The 21,168-nt window shown below is 48.7% G+C and overlaps 1 protein-coding gene across 2 annotated transcripts in view; it reads left to right on the top strand.

Annotated features, from left to right (window-relative positions):
* Window positions 1–10,044: 10,044 nt before the first annotated feature.
* The window catches only part of PID1 (phosphotyrosine interaction domain containing 1), a 91,277-nt gene continuing 80,153 nt past the window's right edge, over window positions 10,045–21,168 (top strand). For both annotated transcript variants that reach the window (XM_055817506.1, XM_055817504.1), the window contains exon 1: window positions 10,045–10,166. In XM_055817506.1, coding sequence (XP_055673481.1) covers window positions 10,137–10,166 — 30 coding nt within the window. In that variant the 5' untranslated portion in view covers window positions 10,045–10,136. The remainder of the gene's footprint in view (window positions 10,167–21,168) is intronic.

Below are 21,168 nucleotides of genomic sequence, written 5' to 3'. Positions count from 1 at the left end.
TTTTGGAAAAACACTGGCTCAAGTGTACAGTTTCTTTGGTCTCCTAGAAGTCAGCTTCCTTCCTCTGCTGTATCGCGACACAGAATACATACAACAGGTTCCAGTTCTGATTCTTTCTCCAAGAGGACAGTGCAACACGTGGATAGATTAGAGAGAGCTGAAATTGGTATTAACTTGCTGAAAACTTTGTGTTTGGAGATCCTGTTGTATTGCATTGATATTTATTCTACAGGTTGTTTGACACTACATTGCATCTGTCATGTGAAGAAGGCAACCAGGCAATGACTGCCGTGATGCACATTAATTTCTTTTGAGGATTTTGTACTTAAGATGTGCTGTCCATAATGTTTTATTTGTGGTGCATACATGATACCAGTACCTCCTATCAATTTAATGTGAACACATATTTCAGTTGTTTTCCCTTTGGATGGCATTTGCTGGAACAGTGTGTCAAAACAAAACTGGCAAAACATCGTGTAAATAAGAGAGGATCGGCTTTCACATGTGCATAGTATGCCATTCCACTTTCATCTTGCCATCAATTTGAAATTGAGATTGTTCTACATATAAAAGATGATGACCAGTTCTTTTTACCTCCAGTACTCAGCACACTGCTTCCCCTCTTTCCCTGTGCCCTGTGCTGTCCTGCATGCAATAAGGACAAAGACTGGAGGAGATTTTTAGAGTGCTGAATTAGGTGCAGAGTTTATCAGTTTTCCTCCGTCTTTCACCCATTTCATTTCCACAGAGAGAATATTTCACAATTTCATGGAGATAACTCAAGTCCTGATAACTTTGTATTACATTTTAATACAAGTGAGATTTAAAACAGGGTAGTAAGCTAGCAGTATTGACAGCGGTGTCAATAATCAAAATTTAAATTTAAATCAAAATGTCTCACAGCTGTGATTTACTTAGTGATACAAGTTACCAAATTTTGAAAGATTTCATTCGAAATAGATTATTGACGGGAAAATATGGTGATGCTTTGATGACATTTTAAAGTTTCGTGCAATACACTACAAATATTCTGTACGAATTGGTTAACATTATCTAATTTTGCTTCACTTCAAGGGACTCCTGTCTGCAGAGAAAATCAAAATCTCCCAACAAAATCACTACCCTGTCCTGACAGTAGGGCTGGCCCTACCTGTGTTGTTTTCAATTGCTTTTCAAGGAGCCCTGATTTTGCATAAGCAATAGAGCTGTCTTCTCTTTTTCCATTTTGTAGTACCTCTCAAGAAGGGCAGAAATTGCAGGCAGAGAAATAATACTAGACTTCAAATTAACAGTTAAATGTGCTCTTCATTCAAAAGCAACTCAGCCTTGAGATTTCTGAAAAGTCATTGTCTCTCTCTCTCTTTTTCGTTTATGTGTCATCTCTGATTTACGTCCCTCTTCTTCAAACTTCAGCATCAGACGTGATTTATGAGTGCAATTTTCTGTGTAATATTCTGCAGCAATAGTTGGCAAATCCCTTCCCTCAGCTTGGGGACGTATTCTTCTTTGTTACACACCAAAGAGGCACACAACCCTTAAATTTCTTTAAAAACACAATGCTTAATAAGCTTTTTGAAAGGAAAAATGCAAATACCATCTCATAATAGTCCATCTCATAATTACACATAGATACGTTACTTGTACAAGAACTGCTCTGGCTACGTGGCAGTGGCACATTATGTGAGGGATCCACTGAGATCCCCTCTGACTGACTGCCATGGGTCAGTCTGTTTAACCAGTCTCTTGCTTTTAGCTTGAAACAATTTCCTATGTGGTGCTGAGCAAAGCATGTGAGTCCAGCTGCATTGCTGCATTTAGCTGTCATGCTAAAATTTAAACGAGCTTAATGAAGGACTTTTGAGGTTTGTTAATTTTCTGTTATGTATTTTTGTCTCTTCTAGGATTGAAGACATTTTACATGTTTATAGAATTCTTCCTCGAGTTGCAAAACTTGATAAAATCGTGTGTGAAATGATGATGGCATCAGCCTTATAACTTCAGTGAGGGCTCTGCATTCACTCTGGTTCCAAAAACTTGGGACTCGAGTACCACTAAATTATTGTACACAAGAAGGTGATTCCTGGGATTCTCTGGATTATTTGTAAATCTGTATTTACAACCTCTATAGATATTTGCCAGCAAATAAGTTCTCATCCACCCAGCACCATGTGTTAAAAATCTTTCCAATAATCAGTGCAGTGCCCAGGTTACAGACCAAGCAGGAGGCCGTCCACAGTCACTGACCCATCTGTCTTTTCTGAATTAGGACTTGCGTGAATTGCAGCGTGGTTTCATCCCTGAACTCTGCTCTGTGTCCCGTCTCACACATTTTATAGCCTAGAACCACTGCAGAGCTTTTGGTTTTCTGCCCGTTCATGTCCTTTGACATACTCAGACATTAGTGTGTGTTGATTCTGGAGCACAGTGAGTGCATTAAACAAATGACACTGGTGCTGTTACACATCCTATTACACCCTCTGCCATGAATATCTGAGCAGTGTAATATGAAAATTATCTGGGTTTAGCTGTGAAAGAACCTTAGTATGCACAGGCATTTCTGGGAGAATTTGGGTGGTTGTAACAGTACCTCATAACATCCCTGTGCTCAAGTGGGGGAAGGAGAAACATCTCCCAGATTGCCACATAGCTGACCAGCCTCCTTGTGCCTATGAATAACTAGCGGGTACAAGTCACTGAAATAGGAAGTGTGGCTTCTAGCAAACTTCCTGTTTTAATGGATAAACTTGGGTAGGTGGAAATTGTGAAATCTAGGTGACAGATTGCCAAACCTTTTTCTTGGTATAGTGATGCTCTGCAACCAAAAATTTTGAATGGAGACTGTCAAAAGTCTCTTCCCCTGGTAGTTTCTCATTCCGAGGGGACATGCAGTGCATATAAAATTGCCCAAATATTTATTTATCACCTCTGATTCCCTATTCCTTTCCATCATTCCATTGTCTTCAGCGCTCTCTCTAAAACCAGCTCATCTGTACAGACATGATTCTTCTTTCACTTATGTTGTTAAAAATCAGAAGAAATGATTTAATAAAGTTCAGAGTCTCACCTGTGCAACTCAGATAAGAATCATGGACAGGAGCTATGAAGATGCCATGGACTTAGCTTGGTGTAAAATTGGTGTAGGATGATCGTGATCTTGGTACAGATTTGTGGACGTACATATTTCTGTTTTTCACAGACAAATGAATATTTAATAATCATCAGGGGTAATTCACAAATAAAGACAATATATTCAAAGGTGCACAGAGCTGGCAGAGATCTTAGTAGGTCTTGTTTCAAGTTCTTCTGGATCTAGGAGAGAACAAAGATGTGTCTGGCACTTGTCAACCTGAAGATTTGATGCTGGTTGTTTTCTGCTGCTTACAAGATTGAATCGTGCATTAAGAGCTGGACTTGAGGTTCTTTGGGTACATAAACGCAAGATTTGCTGCTAGAGGCTGTCTGGGCAATGTCCCTGCAAGGAGGTGTCTGGCCACCAGCTGTGTCACTGGCGCATTCCCTGGAGAAGTAATGACGTCTCCTGTCCCATCTCCCTGGCCTTTCCTTTGCCCACTGCATGTCATCACCCCCCCAAACCCCTCTGTCCTTTGGCTCTGTTCTTTGGGTTTTTCCCCTTTCTCATCCTTGCTGCCTCTCTCCTCCCAGTCCTGCTCCATCCGTGGGGACGCCTCAGGACACGTCCCTGTGCCCCAGAGAGCTCAGCCTTGCCCAGCATTGCAGCTGGAGACTGGTGGGTGGCTGCCATCACTGCTCCGTGCGCCTGCCCTGCCTTTCCCACACCCCCACACCCGCTGCCCCCCACATCCCACCGCAGGGCTGGTGCCTGGCCCGCAGCCTCTGAGCTGCGTCTGCCTCCTCCCGCTTTCTCCAGGCGCTTTCCTCGCCGCCTCCGTGGCCCAGATTTAGACGGCCTGAATTCCCCGCAGCCCGGCGCTTCCTGCTGCCTGGCACGAGGCCGCCGCGGCGCTGAGCCAGGAGCCTTCGCCCGGGCAGCTGGTGCAGCCACAGACCCCGCGCCCGAGCCCTCCCCCTGCAGCACGGCCGCTGCCAAAATCCACAGATTTTTCCTTCCTTTCCTGATGCTGGTTAGGAAAAAAGGGGCATGGCCGGTACCGATCTGAGGGGGTTGGCAGCTCCAGAAAATGGGCTTTGTGTTTGCTGGGAGGCTGACACCTCTGCTTCGCTCGTTCACCGCAGGCTCCTGCTGGCTGCCATGGAGGTGCTGCCCAGCGCAGGTGATGGAAATACTAAGAATAAAATTTGATTGCCCTTGTATTATCTGATATTTTGTCCTGCACAGAACTGATGGGGCCTTTTAAATCCATGCAGGGCCTTTGCAGCAACCTCCCTCCTACACCTGTTGACCTACCATGGCTTTGGTGGTTTATTTTCACTGCTGTGAGCGGGACCGATACAGCGCCAACGTGAAGGAGAATACCTGCTTTTCTAAAGATGAGGCCAAATGGTGAGAAGAAAAAAGGGATATTACGTAAATGGCCAAATCGGTCACTACCTGTGCATTGCATGCATGTATTTAGTCCAGGCACCTTCAATACCATCCTCCAAGTCATTTTTGGTAGTGGAAGAGAAGTAGCTATCCTAGTACTTGGGGAAGGTGGTGGGGCAGTTACAGCTAAAGAGGTAATCAGAAACACAACCTCTTTTGGCACCAACACAGGTCATTAAAGACACCTGGTTGCTATGGGAACCCCAGCAAGATCTTCTCAAACAGACTGGAAATCAGGAAATCAGCACTTCATTACACCTGGCAAGCCCTGCCCAGATGGGTGGGAGAACATGGCATAGCCAAACCTGAATTATCTCCCTTCCCTGGGATACTGCTGCCTCGATTTCACAAATCATTAACACCACATTGCTTTCAGGTTTATAGCATTTCCTGATGCCATTTTAAAATACTTGTGAAGGTGAGCCAGATGTACTGCCAGCAGAAGCAGCCTCAGCTGAACCACCCTTGGTGGAGCTGCACTCCTGTGTCTGTGCAATCATCTCAATCACCTACATAATCAGAATAAAAATGACTACCTAAATAATGGTACTGCATCACTGGGATTATACAAGTAAGCAAGTATGTAAATAATTTTCCTTTCAATTTAGAAAAACACAGTACTGAAAGGAATCAAGGATCCTTGAAGATCTGCATTTTTCCAGCGTTTGAATGAAACATCTTTGCTGTTGAATTGCTGATACTTTAACAGAAACTGTGTTTTAGGTAGCTCCCAGGTAAGGAATACAGGGCCAGATCTTTAAAGCCGTACCTATGGAAGGGTGTATATCTGCCATTTAGATGTAACCATAATTTAAATTGCTTCTCAATAGCCCTCAGGGATCACTGCAGGTGACTTGAGTCCCCTCAAAATTCGAGTTTCTGTTGTCATTCTTTGCAAACTGCTGATGTTCTGACGCTGCCCCTGGCTACCACTTGCCGGCATCCCATGGCTGGACGCGGTGCTGGATGCCCAGCCTGGCTGTGTCCTCCCCAAGCAATGCCCACGCAGTGGCTCCCCCATGCCAAGTCTCCGAAGCATGCAGTCTGCCCCGGGAGCTGGAAATCTCTAACCTGGGTATTTAATCTGCCATATTTATATGACATAAAGTTGAGATCATGCCATCCCATTTAGCTTTGCCACCTGCAAGAGATGAAGGTCTACATAAAAATTTATTTATTGTTAACTTGAATGTTAAAATATGATAGTTGTCAAAGAAAACAGTTTGAATTGCTTGGATAGTGTGTCTTGGGTTACTTGGGCACAAAACATTTTTTCAGAAAGATGCTGGAAAATCCATATGATGTATCTGATGTTCATCTGTGCAAAGATGCTGCATTTGCTTGGAGCAAATTGACAACCTGTTTAAGAGTAACAAGCGTATTTAGATCTTTTAACTATGTTACTAATTACAGCACTTTACAGAACATTAGATTTGCTAATTAGGCAAACTCTTACTCTGCAAAAGCAAATCCAAGGTAAACCGATTTTTAAAGTAAAAAAACCGAATGCGTTTAATGACTTGTGTACCCTTTGTAGACTTGCGTAATCAAAAAGAGGATCTTAGAAACAGGACTTGTGAAGTCTGCACAATATTTGGGGAAGCAGCATTTAAATAACCGAATGACTCTCCTAGTCATGTTTTGGTGAGAAGTAATAGAGCTGCTAAAGCTAAATGGAGCTTTTGAAGTCTAATTCATTGGGATCAGCAATTAGACAATTCTAGTTAATTAAAAAGGCAATGTCTACAGTTTAAAATAAAAGGTTTATTTTTGTTTTCAAATGCAAGGGCGCCGTGTTGCTATAAGCACCTTACATTATGGTATGAGCTCGTGCAAAAGGAAGACAAACTCAATAACTAGGAGCCATTAAAAGAGAAAATCCTGGAGTCACTGGAAATGCTTCAAATTTACTATGTGAATAAAAGTGAAATTGGTCCTATTGCATGAAATACTCCCTTTTGAAATGCAAGAACTCCCCTGGCTCCAGTATTTCTGTCCTGTGAGCACAGAAGTGAAGGAAACTGAGAGATGTGGGACCAACCTGTGTAATATATTGCAGTCTTTGGAAAGAATTGTCTTAATATTAACTCATTACAAGAAGAGAAACCCCACAATTTGGCACAGTAAAAGGAAAATTAATAGAAAAAATATCTGTATTTTCTTACAGGCACATTTTGGAACACAGTACATCCTGGAAATATGAATTCACACTATTTTTTTAAGCAAAAGCAAAAGATCTCTGACTGGCTGGAAGCAGGATTTACCTAATGCAGAACAGCTTAGATACCCAATAAAAAATGATGCTTGGATTAAAATATTAGAAAGCCTCGGTAAAAATGACCTCATTTTAGTGAGATTGTGACATGAAGTCACCCAAGTTTAATTGGTCATTTCCTGAGCTGGGCTTTGGCTGGTGCCCTGGCCACACCAGCAGCACCTGGTTCAGCCGAAAAGAGCTTCCTGCAGAGGCATCGCAGGACACGTCCCAAAGGGCAAAAGCAGGGCTGAATTTCCTGACACAGCTGTAATCCACATGATGCTCGAGTATTCCTGGAGACTAAACAAGCTCGAGCAGGGTGGCTCTGTAGCTGTCTTGTCCCCACAGTGCTGCTTGCTGTTGTGGTGAGAGGTAGGGCTTTGGAAGGATGCTGCTGAGGCTCAGGGGGTGTGTGGGGGAGGTTTCACAAATTGCTTTTTAATCAACCACTTTGATTTCAGAAATCTGCACTCAAGCTGCTCCTCTCCACCTGTAACTGTATTTCTACTTCCCTGTCATACAACCTCAGCCTGAAGCCTACAGCGTTCATTCTCTGTTTTCATATCCTTTTGGAAATGGAGTAAGTGACTCTTCCTGTTTGTTCAAATAGCATGCCACCCATTTCACAGTAAAGGCAGATTTCCCCCTCAATTGTTTTAGTTTGTATAAAAGTCATGTAAACTAAGAGAGAGGCAGCCCTCCGCCGTAGGGGTGGTCTCCTTCTGCTAATAGCAGATCCCGAACTTCCTTTGTGTGCTGCTGCTGCTGACAGCCCGGGTTGTGCCGGCTCCCAGCTGCTTCAAGCAGCGACGGCGGGCCGATTTACCCGTATGGGACGGATCAGTGAGACTGCTCCAGAGGTCACTTGAGGAAGAACAAGGCTTTTATAAAATGCCCCTGCACAGGGGTGTAATCATCAGTCAGAAGAAAACAAGAGGGTGACAGGGACACAGTGTTTGCTTGGCAAGTGGGAAGGGGAGAGCTCTGGTGGGCATCTTGGCTGGGAGCTGGTGCAGGGTTAGCGCTTCCCTTCGTGGAGAGAGGAGGGTGGTGCGTCAGTAAACGAAGCTGCAAGACTTGAATCGCTGTAATTAGGCCGTCTCTGCTAAGGGATATACTGGTCAAGTGTTTTCAGAAACGGTTTAATAGTTCATGTTCATTGAGGCCTCACTCTGACCAGACACAGCCTGGCCCGGACCCTGCAGCGCACCTCAGGATGCTGGTCCTTGAGGCTGGCCATGTGGCAGGGCCACCCTGCCAGGGTCATGGCTTCTTCACGGGTGAACCTGTGCCTGCTCTTTGAGCAGATGCCCTTCAGCAAGTGCTTCGCTTTGCTCTTTAAAGCACCAACGCTCAAATGATAGCACACTTGCCCCTGCGGTCATGCAGTCACAGCCAGTTTGGGAGCCTTGAAGGCTGGGGTGGGGCAGTTAACGCTGGGGACAAGCGTGACACATGCTCCTCTGGTTTTTGAACAGATCTTCCTGGCACCCAAGAATGAGGCACTGCCTAGGTGGTCCCGGGTCAGCAGGGAGGACTGGGGACAGCTTTTGCGTCTGGAAAAATGTTCTTTGGTGCAGTTCAGGAGCCTGCAGAGACTTTCCCTTTTCTGTGGCATTTCTGATCTCCACAGGGAAGAGCAGTGTCTGTGTGTCCCTGCCCAAGCTGGCATGGACATGCCATGGGAGAGCTGGCACCCTGCCGCCCGCACTGCTTTCCTCAAGGTCGGTGGGCACTGCTCTGCTGGCACTGCCACCCCCTCGTGCATGGCAGCCAGCACGTGGCTCCGCCACGGCTTAAAACGTGGCCCAAGCACCGAGGTCATTTAGATACTTCTGGAGCTTTTGCCTTTAACCTCCTGGATAGCAAAAGAGGGCTTTTTTTTTTTTTTTTAATTTTTTTTTTTGCCTTTTGCTGCTTAAAGGGATGTCCCGGGACGGTGTAGGGCACTGTTAGTCAACAGCTGGTTTGGGGCCAGTAATGGCATCGCCCCCCCTGCCTGGCAGGTGCCCTGGAGCAGATCCATCTAAGGAGATGGAAACATCAGGTCAGGTAATTGTCAGGGTGATGTGAACGTTGCGATTCATACGTTATTTTAGTAACACTGACAACAGTTTTCCTTACACGTCCCCGTGGCGGCTGGAGCTGAGGCCAGCGGTGTGGCTTGGGGAGGCTGCGGTGTGGTGCATGGTGGCAGGGCTGGGGGGCATGCGGGTGGGGGCCCACCGCGGGGCTGGGGGAGATGGGCTGTTGCACCCCAGTGTTTGGAAACAGATCTGTCTACTCCAAGCGCTGTGCCTTAATGTGCTGCTCCCTACTCTGCCCGATTTAGGGGTGGACGTGGTCATATTTCTGCTGCTCCTTGTGCGGGGTGGGGGCAGGAGGAGGCCTGCGCTGAGCTCCACGTGAGGGTGAGCGCCATGCCGCTTCAGCAGGTCCCCAAGGTACTGTGCCCCACTCCTTCACCTGCTCCACAAACCTAATGCCAGAGGTTCGGGCTCATTGTGGGGGAAGGCGGTCGAGACACTCCGTGGGGTATTTTTCTGCCCCACCGCAGGAGGAGGCAGAACCCAAAGCCTGTCCTTGTCCCGCTGGAGGAATTGATGCCGGGCACTATGGCACAGCCGAGCGGGCTGTTGGCGCTGGTGTGGCGCAGGCCCCTCGGCCACCCGGGGCTGACAACGCGGGAGGGGTCCCCAGGAGGGGTCCCGGGCCCAGCCGCTGGCCTCCAGTGCTCAGTGCCTCTGCGCTGCCGGCGGCTGCCTGGGCACGGGCAGGGCCTGGCTGAGCCGGGCAGCGTCCTGCCGGCTCCTCAGCGGCTTCAGCCTCCTGCAGAGGAGGAGGAGGAAGAAGTTTCGGCCGCCGTGGGGAAGGCGGCCCCTGGGGAGGGCTCCCTGGGGGGACCCCTCCATCCTCCCGGGCAGCGCACAGCGAGCGCAGGTGGGGAGGCTGGCGCCCCTGCCCGGGCAGCGCGGGGCCGGGCACCACGGGGCTGGCACGGCGGCGGCCGGGGGTGCCTGCGCTGCGCCCCTTCCCCCGCACGCCCCCGGGAGCGCCCGCAGGTGGAGGCCGCGCCGCCGGGGGTGCCCATCCCGGAGGGGTGCCCATCGCGGAGGGGTGCCCATCCCGGAGGGGTGCCCATCCCGGGGGGGGTGCCAGCCCACCGAGGATGCATGCCGCCGGTCCCCGCGCCGCCGAACGGGTCCGCGCGTGGCCCCCACCGCCCTGCGGCGGACACGCGTGGGCGGAGCGGCGGGGCGGGGCGGGCGGCGGCGCGGCGCGGAGGGGAGCGCGCCCGCAGAGAGCCGCGCTCGGCAGCGCCCGCTCGGCAGCGCCTCCCGCCGCCGCGGCACCATGTGGCAGCCGGCCACGGAGCGGCTGCAGGTAGGCGCGGGCGGGGGTCCGGCCCGGGGCGGGGGGCCCGGGCCCGCGGAGCTGCCCGGGGAGGGCGGCGGGGGCCGTGGCGGCGGGAGCGGGGCCGGCGGAGCATCATCCCCCGGTACCGGGAGTTTGTTGCAACTTCTCCCCCCGCCTCCGCGGAGGGGGGCGGCACGGGACGCACGCACGGACACACGGGCGGTGCCGGGGGAGGGAGGCGCTGCCCCGGCCGCGTCCGGCTGCCGCTGCCCGGCGGGGTTCGGTGCCGGCCCCGGGCGGCGGCGCGGCGCGGGAAGCGCTGTTTTAGGGGCTTCTCCCCCGCACCCCTCAGGTGAGGGGGAGCCCGGCCGGCCCGGCCGCCCCCGACCCGCGGTGCGGAGCGGGGCGCGGGGTCCCAGCTCCGCGGAGCCGGGCGGCAGCGCCCGGGCGGGGCGGGGGGCGCGGGGCCGGGGTCCCTCCGCCGGCCGCCCGCAGCCTCTCGCGGCGGGGCGGGCGCCGCCAGCTCTGCCTCCGCGGCTTTGCATGTATGTTTTTATGCATATTTCATATTCCGGGTGAAATCTGAGACAGGCAGGGAGCAAGATGCAATAAAACTCACTTGTAGTGCCCCTCTGTCGATTTCACATAGTTTTCCAGAGCAAGTGTCTAGTGCGAGAGACTGGGACATTTTAAATAGAGAATCAGTGGTGGTAGCAGATGACAAGAGGCGTTACTACTTGCTTTTGCAATTCACATTGAGAGCTTGCTTTGATATCGTCAAGCAGAAAATTCAGCAGTTTGATTTGAGTTGATAGTAAAGCCCAGCCGAGCAGAGCCATGGGCTTTAATCTGCACCAGCCAGTAACAGGAATAATCCCTGTGTTTAAAAAGCCATACTTTTCTCTACGAGAAACTTCATTTTTCATGGATAGGAGCGATGTACCACATCCATAGTTTATGGATTCCAGGGTAAAAACTATGTGAGCGCGTTATTATTTATTTGTTTCCCCATGTTAGCCAGAAACCTCTCTACTAAGGAGTTACGATCTTGCGCCGGGGGAGGAAGGGGGGGCTGCAGGGGAACGACCTGAGGAGGCTGCACCCAGCTTTGGGGGGCAAAGGAGAAAGTGAGGGGGGGAGGAAGGAAGGGAAAAGCTGAGGTTAGTAGTGCTATGCTGGTCTGGATCGTACGGACTGGCTATGTGCCCTCTTTGTGGAATTGGGAGATGAATAAGATACTAATATTGCAAATATCTGATGCAGCCTACAAGAGCACGCAAAGCTAAAGAGAACCAGGTGCATATGTTTTGCAGAATTAAGCTGTGAGTAACCTTATTTAGCTGCCTCATGTATCCCATGTGCTGGTAGGGGTCTTGCCTTAGGGAGGGGGTGGGAAAGGCTGTGGGAAGCCGGGGATGCTTGCTGAGCCTCTCACTTACCTACTGCAGCACGATACAGGCCTGTAGCAAGGGGAGCCTGCGCTGCTCCCAGCTGCTGGAGGGGAGCCACAAGCACCAAAGTTCTCAGCAGTGGCCACTGGCTTTGTGCAACCTAGTGTTGGTTGCCTCTAGCTGGAGGCTCCAGGTATCCCGAGCCTCCCACAGTGCTGAGTGCCTCTAAAAGCAGTTCCTGCCAACAGGAGTTTCTGGGGAAGTACGTGAACGGCTGTAGGTGCTCTTAAAAAAACAAGCCAGAGGGATCCAGAACTGCAGAATTCAACGATGCTTTGGACTTGTACCAGCTCTTAAAATGGGGAGAAGGGGAAAGCCTTGGGGAAGTCACAAGGAGCCTGTAATAATTCTGGGTTCGCACAAGAGGTTAAATAATGTGGTGAGCAGTGGACAAAACAAATGCAGTGAGTGCAAGGATGCTGGGAATAACTAGGATGTGTATACACATGAGCCAGAGTTGCATTGGCGATATTTTAATATGCCCAACCCCTTTGAAATTTTTTTTTTCCATAAAAGCTTTGAAACTTGGTCATTTCAAGTAGCCTGATCTACCTTTCTGTCTCCAAGAACCACATGTAGTGCATCGCCAGCCTGGCCAGAGCTGCTGGCAGCGCTGCCCAGCCCCCTCGGGGAGAGCTTGTGCAAGGCAGTAAGTGCATGTTTTTTCCCTTCTTTCTTCCCCTCAACATCTTGATTCAGTTTCAGGTGTCCCATTTTGCTGTTGTTGTTCCCTCTGCCAGGGTCCCTCTGTCCTGGCTTCCAGCTGCTGTGAAACAAATATTGGCGCCATCGGGGTGTTGAAGGGAGACCCTCTGCTTGTCTGTGGTGTCACAAGTGCTCAGCCTGGCTGGCAAGCACGTGTTGGGGGGGTGCTGGGCTTGGGTTTGTGGTTGTAGCAGGGGGGTATTTGGTCACTGGTTAAAGTAGATGACGTCTTATGGTCTCCATTCACAAATTCTGTGATAACAGGTTATACCAAGTTGCTACTGTAGGTTATTTGGGGGATGCATAATGGCAGGTCCAGCCCTGTCTTCTATAGGTTTTCCTTGGAGCTGATGTATGTGTGCAGGCAGTGTGGAGCTGGCACAGCTGTCTTGACATTTTAATGTGTAAGTTGTATGTGGTTTAATTTTGACCCGGATGTGTCCTGCATTAATATCCATCTGTGGCGAACTGCAGGTCTGTTGTTGGTCCATCTTGTAGCTCTGTGCTAAGTAAAATGGTAGAGAAAATATTTTCATCTTTCAGAATATTTCTTTTGGCCTGGTTCAGTAAGGGAAAGTATGAACTGACTTTGGAAGTGGATGCCTGTTTGTATGGGTCAGTTCTGCCCTCGTTGGTAAGGCAAACTGTGTATGTTTAACTTAAATGATAGCGAGCATCACAGTGTGAAGACAAGGTGTGCAATGATGATCTATTGTTTGTGGATCTTCTTTCCCAGTCCCATGCAGTGTATGACAAGGCTGCATGTTCCTGGTCTGTGGCCGCTTGTGTAAAATCTGCTTTTGTTCCAAATGTGCTCAGTCCTGTCAAGTTTCACAGTTTGTGCTGAAATTTTTGGCATTGACTAGGTGGGTACAATTCCAGTAGTGAGGTCAGCAGCAGAGCTCATGGGTATGCAATAGCAATGAAGTGTCATCAGCAGCTGGGTTACAAATATGTGGTGAGCTGGGGCATGAGCTGGACTTGTCCCCACTGCTGTCGTGGCCACTTGCTGCTGAAAGCTTCATTTGCTACTGAGATGGTCCCTTCCTGGGGCTTTTGTTTCTGGCTTTGCTGGAATAAGTCATGATTACTTGTTTTTTGGGTGGTGGGTTTTTTTTTTTATTATTTTGTTTTGGTCACTCTGTTCTCCACTCCACTTCTCTCTGATGGAAGCTTTTCCTGTTATCCTGCTGCTTAATGAAGAAGCCCCACTGTTTCTGGAAGATATGTTGAAATGAATTACATGGATTAGAAGAGTAAGCTAGAAAAACATAAATGTCCAGGTTTCTGGAATTTCCTTGAAAATATAATACAGTGAAGCCAGCTTTTTCTTCTGCGGTTCCTTTCCTTTCCCCTTTTGTGATTCTTTCACCTATAACAACATCGCAGTTACGTGCATTTTCTACAAAGTTAGTGGGACAGTCAGTTACATGGGAAACCGCACAGCTGGGATGTTGCAGGAATATACCATAGGGATCAGCAAGTCTCTGGTGTAGTGCTCAAGAAGATTATGATTTTGCAGGTGATACAGGCAATAGCATTATTCACACAATATAAAAGAGACAATCTGGGACTGTGTCTTTTTTGAAGACTTCCCCCCCCCCCCCCTTAATTCCTGTGGCAGCATTCCTGGTTTGTGTTCTGTAAAATGTGGGTGGACGTACTGCACATGTGCATGCCTCCATGCCTCCTCTGCTGGAGCAGCGACTTGAGGGTGGGGGGGGGGGGGTGGGGGTGGCTTCAGGTATTTAAGGGTTGTTCTCCCTGCTGGGAGTGCTGAGGCTCCAGCGCAGGGTTTGCTGTACCTTCTGGGTATGGTTTTCATTGCTGCGTTTGCAGCAGACCTTATTGACGGTTATAAGCAGTGCGCTCTTATTTTTGGCTTGACGTTTGTGGCAGCAGCACTAGTTGAAACAATGCCGAAAATTTTCTGAAATCTTTCTTTAAAATTATTTCCAAATGTACCCTCTGTGCCTGGTTTGGGACATGGAGGGTTGGGAGCCCCTGGCGGCACAGCTGGGATGTTGGAGCCGCAGGCTTCAGCGATGCTCCCATGAGGACTCTGAAGTGGTTTTTGAAAACAAGCAAGGTCTTGGTGCAGTTTTGTATGCCTGTCGGAGAGATGACTGCTATTTGCTTTGAAACCTGAATTTTCCTGGAAGCTTGATGCCAGACATTGTTTCTAGATAATAAATCCCAGTGGGTGCATACTTTCCGTGGTCATGCTGTTTATAAGACCTGTTTATAAGTGTTCCTGCTTCTCATAACACGTGTAGGTAATAGGGATTGCCGTGTCCAAATCCATTTTCCCCTGGAGTGGGAGCCACAGCAGTGCTGGTGCTGCCCAGCCTCGTGCTGCAATGCCGGGCGTCCCTGAGCTGAGCTGTGCCCACGAGCCCTGCTTTTGGAGAAGCTCTCGCTTTTCTTCTGCAGGTAGTAGAGTTGGTGGCACCTCATGTGAGTGGGGGTCAGCTAGCAGGGAGCGGACAGGAGGGCCGTGTTGTGGAGCTGGCTCTCATCCTGCATCCTGCTCCTGCCCATGGGTCCAGGTGGGAAAACGCTGCTCTTTCACATGCTTTTCCTGGTCAGGCAGTTGCCTCTGGCTAAGCTGTTGCTCAGTTTCTGCCATCACCCGGGACTGCCCCAAACCGGGAGACCCCCTTGCTTTCTGCTGCCTCCCGGCTTTGGGGCTGGGCATCCTTTGGTGAAGTGGCTTCATAAGGATGTGCAAATGGCCAAGTGTTCACGGTAGGACTTCAATGACTCTGCTCACCTGGAAATCCAATATTCTTACTGAAACGCACAGTTTTGCACCATTTCTGGGAAAGGATTTAGTAGCAGGTGGCTATGGTGTATTTCTCATACTGCTGGATTTATTTCTTTTATAAAATAGAGTTCCACATCTCTTCTAACGTGCCGTGAAATACTGTGGGGGAGAGCTGTGCGTGGGTGAGATGAGGTGCAGTGAAGCAGGTGATGGAGGGCCCTCCTTTAGTGGGACAAGTTTGATTCCCAGAACCCAGAGGCTTAATTTTGCCATCACGTAACTTGTGCAGCCCCTATGAAGTCCATGGGAAATATGTTTGTGCAAGACTGCTTTACCACAGGCTTTGAGTTGCTGGTGTAATTTACCTCCATGTCATTGAGATACAGTAGTAAAAACACAGCGCAGCTGTTAATGGAAGTGAAAAAAGTGAAAGCAGTGATTCTGGGGGTGTTGCTGCTCACCTTCTGGCCTGCCTGAGAGCACTGCTTTCCGAGGCTTCATAAATACATCGCTTGTTTTGCTGGGATTTGTTAACTGTACCCTCTACCACGTACCCTGAATCTACTGATACTTTCAGACGCTGGGATGGCAGACTCTGTGCTAAATGCACACGTAGTACATGCTTCCACTACCACCTAGTATACGCATCAAATGCCTTTCCCATGTCAGGAACACTGAAACTCTTCACTCAAGAAAAGTCAGCCCTGGGCAGACTTGTGTGTATGTGATGGCTTTGAGGTAGCCATGGGTGCAGTGGTTTTATGACAGATGTTTGCATATGTTCAGATGTGATGAGGTTTTAGGTGCTATTGGTCCCTTAAAAATCAACTTCTCATCTATTATATGTCCAGTGCTCGCATGCATATGTATGTTAAAAAATGCAGTGTAAAGTCAGTTGAAACAACAGTTTTCCAATTTTTAAAAGCAGATGGAAAACCTCCTATTTAAACCAAATGCAAACAGGTTGTAAGTGTAAAGCACACAAACAGCTGTCTAGGCAGAAACCACTGCAAGACATGTATAGCAGGACTGATACTACTACTGAACTCTGGTTTTGTTAAAGATTATGTCAGAAGGAAAAAGTGAAAAGCATTTGAAATTTAAGCTTGAGTCATGTGAATGCAAATGTCCACGAAGTCTTACAGCCCAGTGTTTTGGCGCTATATAGCTTCAGGATAGCTTTCAAGGCATCAGGTTTTGCACTAGTTTGCTACTATGAGTTTACAGCAGTCAGGGATCTTTAAAACAAAGCTCTGTGATTCCAGCAAGCTCATCTGGCACCACTTAGCTTGGGCAGTTCCTTTTTTCTACGTTACTTATTCTTTGTAGAAAATGAATGGCTCTGGAAAAATGCTAATTTTGGGAAGCATTCTATGACCAAAAGAAAATCAAAATCAGTGACTGCCTTGTGGAAAGCCCCCTGGGAAATGATTTTAAGGGTTCTTTTATAGTGTACTACTAGTTTCTGTTTATGAAGCTGACAGCCTGTTTGATGACCAAGAAAAATAATAAAAAAAAATAAAGCAGTGATTTCCTTGAAGGAAGACAAACTGAAGTGTTCAGTCTAAGTAGTTCAGAATTTTTAACTACCTCTTTCTTATTTTCTCTTTGTCCCTGGTGGCAGCCAGCAGGACAGTCAGCACTGTAGTGTCCAGAGCCTTACGGTTTCCTTCCAGGCAGGATTGTGTTCACAGCAGATGTGCCTTCAGCTGGGCGGTGGGAGGTGTGCTGTGCTGCTGAGGCTTTGTGCGAGCATCCTCACGCGTAGAGAAGTACGGTGGTGACTTCATTTGCAATTTGGCACTCTGTGTAAGCAAGATGAGAGTCTGACCCAGAGACATGTAATGTGTAGCTGAAAAGTCCCTTTAAGCAATGTTTAGTCCTTGCCTTTTTTTATCCCCTGTGGTGCTTTCATGTATAATAATTCAACTTATTTGCACTTCAAATAATAACTGGAAAAGTTACAGGTGACAGTAGTGTTAAGTCTTCTGGGCTGTTTCAGAATAAGTGTGCCAGAACTCTTTGACCAAAGATTTTACATGTGGGTGATTGTAACTGTGTCAAAGACCTAACAGGGCTTTTCGTAATGTGTTTTTCCTGATGAAGTACTGGAAATCTGGAGTAGCAAATATAGATCTTTGATGCATAGAATCTTAAGGGAAAAAAATTTGTTTATTGCTGATACTCTTTTAATGATGGTGCTTCAACAGGATTAGACTCAGCCTCATCATGATTAGGTTGATCTCATTGCACTGACCCTTACCTTAGCAGTTCGGTGATGGCTTCTGAAGCGTTGGTCCTTCTGAAGAACCTCCATGCCTGTTTTCATCAGGAGCATTTAAACAGTAACCACTTTTCTGACAAAATAATTATCAGTGGTAATAATTCCAACGTCGATTTTAAAATGTAAAAATTTTACCATCCCAGCTGTCTGCCTCTGTCCCCTCAGAGGCTTCCCCTGCTCTGTCACACTGAATGCTTCAAGGGGAGGGGGTGGGAGGTCTGGAGTGGGTCAGGGGCCTTTTTGGGGCCATTTCACTCCCTCTCACAGCTTAATGGCTGGTGATGCTTCCAGGCTATGTTAACCGCTACATTTCGGACCTGAGTTTCTAGTGATGAGTGTTCCTGATGGAGCGGTGCTGTGGGTGCCACGCTGCTCGGTTGGGCTCCCCGCGCTGCAGCGCTGGCAGTGGGCGCCCTTGCACTGTACCCCTGCGTGGTGTTGGCTCTGTGTCATGCCAGGCAATTTTCAAATGCCTCCTCCTGTGAAAACATTTTCTCCAGATATATTTGATGGGAACTGCCAAGAAGCTGAACGCAGATAGAAAGTTAATTAAGTGTCCTGAAGCTCAGATCTGTGGCCACCTCTTTCTTCCCATGCCAGGCTCCCTCTTGGATTTGAGAGATGGTTATTCCATACATTTGTGTGAAGCTTTCGGAATGACCTTAGAGTAAGTTTCCAAGTATTCAGAGCCTCTGCTAAGGGCCAGGCTTTTCCAGAGAGCATTTTACCTGGTAGACTCAGCTCTTCTGAAAACTTGTCCGCTCATTCAGTGTCTGGAGAGAAATGATGTTCAGAGTGGTCCCACTGGTGGAGTGGCTACCCTGAAGATCTCACAGTGGCACCTGGTCCAAGGTCCACTGGGGTCAGTACCAACCTTGTGCCTGACTGGATTGTAGAGCAGGGCAGTAATCCTGCCCCTGGGGCTGTTACAGATGATCCAGAAAGTTTGTATAGTCTCATTTAAAACAAACATTTCTGCATGCTGTGGAGCTTCTTCCTGAGAGTGTCTGCTGGCTGGAAGCCAGGACAGAGGAGTTTGGGGTCTGCAGGGGACCAAGGGCACTGGACCGCTGTGGCGATGGGGGCAACATCAAATACATCATCCCAGCCTGCAAGTTTCTGGCTCTCTGTTCCCTCCCTGAGCCTGGGTGTTGAGAGACAGGGGGACAGCGGGACGCAGCGTTTCCTCTCTGAATAGCTGCAAGGGGAGGCTCTCCAGAGCGATTCTCAGCTGCTCTGCAACTTCCCTGTAGCTGGAGACCGGGTTTTCCTGCTGTCAGGATTAATCTGTGCTTTCTGAGCCGATGATGATGGTACTGACCTGAAAATGGTCTAGTTTCTTGGGGAGGGAAATTACCCCTCCCTCCAGTCCTTCTGGTTAAAAAAACCAGGTAAACAACATTTCTGTTGTTATTCATCAGAACTGTCCAGTGAAATTAATATGCTGAACTTGGATTTTAAATATGTTAAAAAAAATTGTCGTCAGTTTTCTAGTATTTCCTTTTGCTGGGGAGAGGAACACTGCAAGAAGAGTTGTGTCATGGTGGGCTGCTTCTTTTGGCTCCAGCTTGGAGCTGCAGAGCACAAAGGCAAACAGCAAAATTGTTAGAAAAAAATGTCAGATTTCAAAAAGAGGGTTTTAATCTCTTTTCCTTTCATTTGAGACTATTTATTTAACAGAACCTTTTGCCCATTTTTAGCTCTTCCATCTGGAATTTATTATTTTTTTCTGGTTTTTGACCAGAAAAGTACTTTTTGGAACGCAGGCAAACACCAAGCTGCAGCTCCCTGAGCTGCCTGGGTGTCAGGCAATAGCGTGTATCCCTGCCTTGGCACTCGCACAGTGCATCAGCGGAAAATGGCAGTGAATTTCTTATATCTTTCACAAAATTACCAGGTTAAGCATCTTTAAATTTTTTCCCTAGTCCACGGGAATTTTCTGTGCCTGACTCTGTTTGAATCAGAAAGTGTAGAATCTTGAATCTTGTCCCAGTGCTTTAAAGAAGGAGCCTGTACAGCACAGATCTGCACAGGCTTCAGTTTTCACAGCTGTGGTCTGTTGTTTGGATTAGAATCAGAAGGAAAGATATTTTGAAAATTTTACATCGGTCCTCTCGATAGTTTGGCTGAAAGGGCCTATTGAGCTTGGTACCGCGTGTTTGAGAAAATCCTGATAGTAAAGACAGCTTTGGTGCCTCGTGCTGAAATGAACTGCTGGAGGGATGTGCAGTGATGCTGGGGAGTGCTGCGTGATTAACTTTTCTGGTAGGCACCAAAGAGTGAACCCAGCAATGACTCTCAAGACACCCGAAGGCTGGTGATGCTCCAGCCAAGGACGAGGCTCAGGGGTCGGCAAGGGCTCTGAGCCTGCCCCCAGCCGGCTGGGCTGCCCCCAGGAGCTGTGGGTTTGTGACCCTGCTTCCCCGCCCCGGGCTTTGGGGCACTGCCACCAACAAAGCTGCCGGCTGGGACATGTGGTCAGATGATGGGGGAAGTGGAGGCCTCTCTCTCACATTCTTGTTGGTGAAGCATCAGTGCCAAGGTCTGCAGGAGGGACGTTAGCTTCTGCGGGACTGGACAGTTTGCTTTGATAAATGTGTGTTAAATCTCTCAGCTTTAAGAGTGCAGCCTTATCTCTGCATGTACAGATATGCTTTCGAATCTATTAACTTTTATCTTGCCATTTGAGATGGCGATGTAACTCTTCAGTGGTTTGTAAGGAATGTTAGGAAGCATTTGTTTGTGAGTGATGGGTTTGTTTTGATCTAGTGTTTGGAGGCTCTTTTTTTTATCAAAACGCCTGAAGCTTGGTGCTAGGATGTGTAACATTTTCAGAGGGCAGTGTTTTAAGCTTGTACCTCTAAAATACAGAGCTGCTATAGAAGGGAGAGTTGTGCAGTTTGAAGTGTTACAGGAACCCAGATGCGTTCTACTGTTGCCTTTTCTCACAGATTGGTGTTGCAATATTCAGTTCTTTCTTGTAGCTTTGGGGTCGTGTTTGCCTCCCCGTCACAATCCTGCAGCTTCTGGCTCAGTAACAGGGCTCACGCTTCCAAGGACTTACCCTGCTGCAAAGACTTGGGGTTTTGTTTTCCTCGACAGGTATCATGGATGGAGTTCAGATCATTTCCTTGTGGGTGTCCAGTGGGGGCTGGGGCTGCCTGGTGTAGGAAATAGCCCCATCAGAAATACTGGGCTGGCTGCAGGGTCTGCAGAGGTGAAGGGCAGTCGTTCTGTGCATCACAGCAAGCCTCGAACCAGTCGCTAAATGAACGAGGTGACTGCCTTTCATAATCAAGGGTGATGAAAAGCCCTGGCATTTCACTTCCACCCCATCTCCTGGGGGTGCTGGTCGGCAGCCGCTGAACGTAAGCCATCAGTGTGCCCAAGTGGCCAAGAGCATCTTGGCTTGTATTCAAAACAGTGTGGCCAGCAGGACCAGGGCAGTGACTGTCCCCCTGCACTGGGCACTGGTGAGGCCGCACCTCGAATCCTGGGTTCAGTTCTGGGCCCCTCGCTGCAGGAGGGACGTAGAGGGGCTGGAGCGTGTCCAGAGACGGGCAGCGGGGCTGGGGAAGGGGCTGGAGCACAAGTCTGCTGGGGAGCGGCTGAGGGAACTGCGGGGGTTAGTGTGGAGAGGAGGGGGCTCAGGGGGGACCTTATTGCTCTCTACACCTACCTGACAGGGGCTGTAGCGAGGCGGGGGTTGGTCTCTTCTCCCAGATAACAAGCGACAGGACAAGAGGAAATGGCCTCGAGTTGTGCCAGGGGAGGTTTAGATTGGGTATGAGGAAAAATTTCTGCACTGAAAGGGTGAAGCAC

The sequence above is a fragment of the Falco peregrinus genome, chromosome 12, assembly GCF_023634155.1.
Source record: "Falco peregrinus isolate bFalPer1 chromosome 12, bFalPer1.pri, whole genome shotgun sequence".
Lineage (NCBI taxonomy): Eukaryota > Metazoa > Chordata > Aves > Falconiformes > Falconidae > Falco > Falco peregrinus.
This window is presented reverse-complemented; position numbering and strand designations above follow the sequence as displayed.